This window comes from Dromiciops gliroides, chromosome 3 (assembly GCF_019393635.1).
Source record: "Dromiciops gliroides isolate mDroGli1 chromosome 3, mDroGli1.pri, whole genome shotgun sequence".
NCBI classification, from domain to species: domain Eukaryota; kingdom Metazoa; phylum Chordata; class Mammalia; order Microbiotheria; family Microbiotheriidae; genus Dromiciops; species Dromiciops gliroides.
Window position 1 is genome coordinate 353233240 of NC_057863.1, and position 7174 is coordinate 353240413.

The following is a 7174-nucleotide window of genomic DNA, read 5'->3' on the forward strand; positions in this document are numbered from 1 at the left end:
AGTTTTACAACCCTTAAAGTGGTATATAAATGTTAGCTGCTGCTTTATCAGTGTTATCCCTTCATACTTCAAGACAAAAGCACGAGTCAAGCCAACAATAGTATGGAAAAAAGCCAATAGGCTGAGACAATTCTACCAAGAAAGCTGGATGCATACCCTAGACCTAAGGTGGGGTTGCCAGGGGACCCAAGCAATTGTTCTATCTTCCCCTCAGGAAAAGGACAGAAACTACAGGATCCCCATAAAGCAAAGGTCCAATTGCTCCTCCCATCCAAGAAGACAAAGAATTGTGTCTTCAAAGGGGCTTAGGGGGCCCTGGATTCAGCGTAAGATTTTCCCCAAGTCTCTCTGTCATATTGAGGCTGTGCCCTAGCAGGGCCAACAAAAATGTCTATTCTTCAGGACATATTTTCTCCCTCCAGTGCTCAGGTCAAACTCACATTGGAATCTAATCAGAAGGAGACAACCAATATGGTACCCCCTTCAAATTCCAACCAAGGCTATTTATTACCATCAGCAAAAGAATGAGTGCATTGGCTTAGCTCTGCTTTGCTTACCCACAGCCTGGGTTTTTTGAAGCGGGTGTAAGTCTGCCCTACATTCCACGGTGCCATCGAAGGAGAAAAAAAAAAAGACCCAGGGAATCTGGTCTTAAGCCCTGAAAAACTAAACTGCCAGAATTTAAGAGAAACCAAGACTGCAGGATACCTGCCATCCATCCCCACCCTTCTCTGAGCAGAAGCCCTAGAAGAAGTACAGAAGGAAAAGCCTTAATGCTTTTTTCCCCCCTTTTTTCCTTTTCTTTATTTCTTTTTCTTTTTTTTGCAGGGTAATTAGGGTTAATGCTTTTTTTTAATGCCTCTTTTTTCATGTGCTCTACAGAAGGAACCCCCAAAATGGTAAGAAGGGGGGTGGAGATAGTGGGCATACCTGGAAAAACCATGCCACTTCCATGATGATCACACTATTGAGCCTCAGGGTGGAGGCTGCCAGCAAACAGCACCGGGTTTAAAGTTTTTTTCATAATCTGTATTGATCCTTACAAACACTCTGTGGATAAATACTTTACAGAGAGGAAATGGAGGCAAACAGGTTTACGTGACTTGTCCAAAGCCACACAGCTAGTAAGTGTCTAAGGCCACATTTGAACTCAGATCTTCCTGACTCCAGCCCCAGGCACTCTAGCCACCTCATAAACTCAAAGAATATTAAAACCAGAAGGATCCTAGAGATGATTTAGTTCATCAAAACCTGCTTTAGAATCTTGGGATGCTTTATTAGAAAACTTCAGCCCTAAGTTAGCTGCATTACAACAGTTGAAAATGAGGTGCTTTCTGGGAACCCAAGAGGAATCAAAAGGACATCCTACAGTCTATTTTGGGTGTAATAGCCATAGTGGCTGCTGTAAACCTCATGTCACAGGGGCCAAAATTTTAAGGACAATAACTTTGTAGCCTTGGGTTAGATGTGGGCAAATGTCACAAATGGCAGTTGTGGTGAGATTTCTGGTTAGAAAGGTTGTGTGTACATGCAGCATGGGCTCAGAACTGTGAATTAACATTAGTGCCTATTATTAGGAACAAGACTAATAATAATCCAAGAGTATTCTACACTACTGTGCAACTGGATATGAATCATTCGGGAACTGCAAGAGCCCTTTTCTCAACTCCTGTTTCTTGGTATCCAGTTGGTTTATCTTATGTAATGAGGCATATCAAATGCGCCCTACTGCCCACAGGAAAGCAACACGAGGCTTGTGCAAATCCTCTCCTTTTGTCACAGTCCAGTATTGAATGCATTGAGCTCTCCCCGCCCCAAACTAGAATGGGGAAATGAGGAGTTCTCTGAAATTAGAAGATTTACAATGTCCTTTGTTTCACACCCTGTCTTCTGATCTAGTATACTTCCTTTATAATAGTATTAATAAATTAATAATTGCAGGCACAGTTTGCAAAATGCTTTCACATACATGATCTCATTTGATGCTTATAATCTGTAAGGTCAGAGGTTCAAAAGAGGAGTGGCGGGGCAGCTAGGTGGTGCAGTGGATAGAGCACCAGCCCTGGATTCAGGAGGACCTGAGTTCAAATCTGGCCTCAGACACTGACACTTACTAGCTGCTGTGACCTGGGCAAGTCACTTAACCCCAATTGCCTCACTAAAAAAAAAACAAAAACAAAAACAAAAGAGGGAGTGGCTTTGGAGCTAGAAAATAGGTTTCCAACCCTAGTTCTCGCTATTTACTACCCATGTGACCCTTGGGTAAGTCACTTCCCCTTCCTACGGATCTCAATTCCTCCAAGGTATGATAAGCCTGGCTAGATGAGATGATGTCTAAGGTCCCCTCCCAGCACCAAATCCTATGACCCTATGAGACTTGACCAAAGTCACAGAGTCGTTTCAGGTAGAACCTAAGTGTCTTGTATTCCCAGCCCCACATGTTCCTCATTAGATCCACTCAATCATTAATAAACAAATAAACAGAAATAAATCATCTGCTGTTTACAAAGCGCTTCCCGATTCTCTCTGTATCTTACAAAAGCCTTTGAAGTTAAGGTCAGAGTCAGGAATTTCACATAAGAGACAGCCAAGGATGGGCTGACCAGTCAGTGCTTGTCCAGGGCACTTGGCCATAGCTAACGGATTCCCTATAAGAGAAGGGCCTGGCAGCCTTCATACAACCACGCCTTTCCAGGTGGATTGGCAGTGGAGATTCATGTTCTGCAGGCTCTAAAATCAAGATTCCTATTATTCAAAGCAGGCCAACTTCTACTGACTATAGTCTAACTGGACCAAAGATGAGCAAATTATCAGGTTTCCTTTCTTGATCACTTTCATAGGAGCTACAAAATCAATACTCCTAATTAAAGGTTGTGTCTTATTTTTTTTCTCACAGAGCTCCCCTGTTAACTCTCCCTTCCCTCTTGGGGAGAGGGAGAGAGGAGGCAGAAGACATAGAAGGAAGGAAGGTGGGGGGGTGCAGTTGTGGCCCTTGGAAACTACCTACTGATCTGGCATTATGAGAACTTGTCCAGCTTGCTTCTTAGAAATTGTCAAACCATGTTTCCCAACCTTTCCTCTTCCCCCCACACACTCTTCAGACACCCATCTAGAAGTTCCTCCTGTGGTCCAGAACAGGAGTGAGCTGGGGATAAAATATGTCCTAAGGCCACCATCCCCTCCAGCACCCATATCCCTCAGTTCTGTTTTGGCCAAGAACTTAAACACTTCACTAATTAATCTTCCCTCTGAGTCAGAGTTAACCCAAGTTCAGGTGAAAGGCATAGGTTAAGTGACTTCTGCAGAAGCTGCAGCAGAAGAATGGGACTCAGGTGTTCTACTTTTCTGTTCCAGTCACCACCCTTTTACTGTTCTCTCTTTGCTTCCCTGGCATCTGAAACTCCCAGAGCCCTAAAGGCAGAACCTGGTACAACTGAGCATATTTACAACCTCAAAAGAGGAAGAAAAGGAGGGAATGGCTCTCAGTCCCTGCTTCTCTTAACAAGAAGCCTATCCAAATGCTCAAAGTTCAAGCACACATCCTTCCTTTTTTATTAACAATAATGAGCTACAACACTGGAAATTTACGTGTGGGGTAAGTTGCCATCACTACTTAATTATTCTATTAGGTGGTTGCGTGCGTGTGTGTGTGTGTGTGTGTGTGTGTGTTTTTAATGAAAAGGTACTGGGGTGAGGAGGTCTTGTTTGCTGAGAAGTATCTGATGTCCAAAATAAATTTTTAATTTCTATTAAAAAGGAACATATTATAGTTGAAATTGTAAGCTTTTTGAGGTCATACACTCTTATATTGTCCCTGTGAACTCCAGATGCCCAGTGTATAGTGGGTACTTACTATGTGTTAGATTTATCTTTTCTGGGGATAGTTCACTCATCCTTTGAGGCTGCTTTACATCTTATATCTCCATCTCCTAGAGACTCCCTGCCTTGAATTTTAATTGTAGTCTTCCTCTCTTCCTTTTCCCTCTTTAGCCTCCTCCTCTTCTCCTAAATGCTGTCATTAGGACTAGGGAGGAATGTAATGCTTGAGCTGCCCTCTCTTCCTAGGTACAAAAGCAGTTATTGATCTCTCTTCAACATCATTTCACCCCTGCAGGTCATTAAGTTAGGGAGTGGCTCATGGGAGTCTACACAGCCACCCCCACTTCCTTGGGGGCTTCTATTTTACCCATATGTGGGGAGGAGGGAGGCAAACAAAGCTGACCATAACATTATGATGATAACACTCCAAATTAGGCATTAGGTCCAGTAACATTTCTCTCAATTTATATTCTGCTAGAAGCATGATATCACACCACTGGCTACTGCCTGCCACTTCTGGCAGCCCATATAGCAGAATTGTGCCTAGGTTTATAAGATTATGTGGCAGGACTGTATTCCTCAATTTTCTTTTTTTTTTCCCCCTTTTAAATTTTTTTATCATATTCCTCAATTTTCTCCAAGTCTCTGTTTTAGCCAATATCAGCAGATAACACCCATGCACACACAGAACCATCTCTCATGCCTTCGTTGAGAAAAGAAAATAAGATCAACCAATAAACTGGATAGGAGGCTCTGGCCCACTACTTGTTCCAAACTCAGGGTACAGTTTGACCCCATACTAAGTTTAAAAGTTGCCCAAGTTAAACAGGAGGGAAAAGGTCAAGTCAGCCTATTCTCTGAAGGCCATCTCTCCCCGCCCCCCACCCCCAACCCCATCCCCCAAACTCCTGGACTACTATGATCAGAACAACCAAACTTTCCAAAGTATAAGCATGATTAGTCAAGAGGAGGGGGAAGGGAGATATAACTATCTCACAGGAATGCCTCTGAAAAGGAAGGGAAGTGGGTTTATCATCAACCTGGCTTTACAGATAAAGTTTTCCCTAATCCCTCTTCTTCGCTGATGTCATTACAGAGCTAAGGTGCTGGGCAGCCTGGCTAGGAAATGATAAGAATAAACGAGAGCAGTCCTAATAGAAGAGGGATGGGTGTTTCTGACTTCCCTCCCTTGCAGGCCACCCCTACCTCTCTGTCTCCGCTAGGACTCTGTGCCCACAAACTTGACATGGGCTTTCTTAGGCAGCTCCCGCCTGACCCTCCCGCTCATCATCCAGGCCTCCCCACAACAGACATCAAGGAGCTCCAACCTGTCCCTACTCCCACCGTGGGTGTGGGTGAGTGGATAAAAAAGATAATGATGAAGAAGGGAAGCTTTCCACACAGAAAGCCCCCTCCGATTTCACCCACCACCTCTGGAGGAGGGAAGTAACATCCCTCGGATCTCCAGGTGGAAAATCATCTTATCCTAGCTACTCTATCAATGAATATGCAGCAACACCCACACTCCCGCTCCTCCTACTCCAAGGGGAAACCAACATCCGGAGCTGGGAAACCACTGCAGTGGGGGGGGGGGTGACGGCAGCGTCTCTATGCTCCGCAGTCCCCTCCGTCTCTCCCTAGCAGCCCCAGTATGGGGCGAGAGGTCCAGCAGGATTTTATTCCCCGACCCTGTTAGCACCTTCCGGCAGCCTGTGGCACGGGCTCTGCCACAGGGACCTCAGAGATGATCTAGGGACAACCTGCTTACTGCCGCCAGCCGGGATGCGGGGCGGAAAAAATCCCCCTCGACCCCGAAAGAACCAAAGGGCACGGAAACACACACACACACACACACACACACACACACACACACACACACACACACACACACACAAAATCACACGCGCGCGCGCCCTCCTTGCCCGGGGAGTCCCCGGTAAAGGGCATTCGGTCCTCCCCCATCCCACCTCCGGCAGCATCCCTTCTCCGCCCTGTCTCGCCAGCAGCGCAGCAGGTAATGGATCAGGGCGAGGGCCGGCGTCGGAGAAGTCAGAACCAGATGAGGAGGCGAGAGGAGGCGGCGGCCGAGGAGAAAGGGCAGGGGAGGATGCCGGGAGAGGAAGGAAGGATGCAGGGCCAGGGCAGCGGGGAGCGAGTGCCTTTACTCACGCTCGGGCTTGGGGAATCCCATGGAGAGGAGGACCTCGAGGGCCGACCCATGCTTGATGGTGCCGGGGCGATGCTGCTGCCGGTTCCTCCGGGGGATGACTTTGCTGTAGAGCTCCTCTCGCGCAGCCATGCCGGGTGGGCTGGGGCCGCCGCCGCCGCCGAGCTGAGCCGAGTCGGGAGCCACAACGGGCTCAGTGTGCAGCCATGGCTCGGGAGGAGACGCCGCCGGAGCGAAGGAGGCGGCCGCGGGCGACTGGATGGCGAGGGCCCGGCCGGCGGCGGCGGGGCTGCCGGACTGGGCTCAGACAAACCGACTCCGACGGCTTCCTGGTGGAGGCAGCCCGCGGAGGAGCTGTGGCTCCGCGCCCGAGAAGCCGCGACTGCGGGCACGGGTCCCCGAGCGCCTCCGAGCCTCGTAGGCGCCTGCTGCCAAGAGCGCTGCCGTCCTCCGCCCCCTGCCTCCGCTCCTAGCAGTCCGGGAATTTGCAATGAGTAATTTTTGAATGGATCAAAAAGGGAAAAGGAGCTCGGGTGGGCCGGCCTTGCCTGCCCCGTGTCAGCGGCCCCGCCCCTCTCTTAAAGTGGTAAATCCCGCGGCTTGCGGCGCGGTTCCTTGGACAGGGGAACCGACAGGCGAAACTCGGGTTGGGGGCTTTTGTTCCTGAAAAACACCACCCGACCTGTTCTCCTCACTTGCTTTAATATAGTAGCAGTCATGCCCCTTGACACCTGACATCTTTCCTCCTGACACCTGGTCAACAATTAAGTGCTGATTGTGATAGTTCACGAGCCTTGGGCAATGAGACCCAGAGAAATAGGTATGGCTTTGGAAGGGACCTACATAAATGTAAAGTGTAGCTGCGGCCATTAGAAACGAAGTTGCCACTTGTCCTTTCCACACACAATTGAGTGACAACGACTTTTCCTTTTTTAGTAATAAAAATAATAATACAATAGTAGGCTCTTTAAGCTTTGCAAATTGCATTACGTACACTATCTCATTGGAACCCTACAAGATAGGTGCTCTTATCTCCATTTTACAATAAGAAACCCGAGGCAGACAGAAGTCAAGTGACTTGTCCAGGGTCACCAGCTAGTAAGTGTCAAGTGTCTGAGGCTGGATTTGAACTCAGGTCCTCCTGAATCCAGGGCCAGTGCTTTATCCACTTTGCCACCTAGCTGCCCC

General features: G+C 47.9%; 1 protein-coding gene across 2 annotated transcripts in view; it reads right to left on the bottom strand.

The window, feature by feature from the left end:
• Window positions 1-6465, bottom strand: part of UBASH3B (ubiquitin associated and SH3 domain containing B) — a 170511-nt gene extending 164046 nt beyond the window's left edge. The window contains exon 1 of one of the 2 annotated variants that reach the window (XM_043995944.1): window positions 5989-6465. In XM_043995944.1, coding sequence (XP_043851879.1) covers window positions 5989-6118 — 130 coding nt within the window. In that variant the 5' untranslated portion in view covers window positions 6119-6465. The remainder of the gene's footprint in view (window positions 1-5988) is intronic. The other variant, XM_043995945.1, reaches the window with a different exon arrangement.
• Between the last annotated feature and the right edge of the window lie 709 nt (window positions 6466-7174).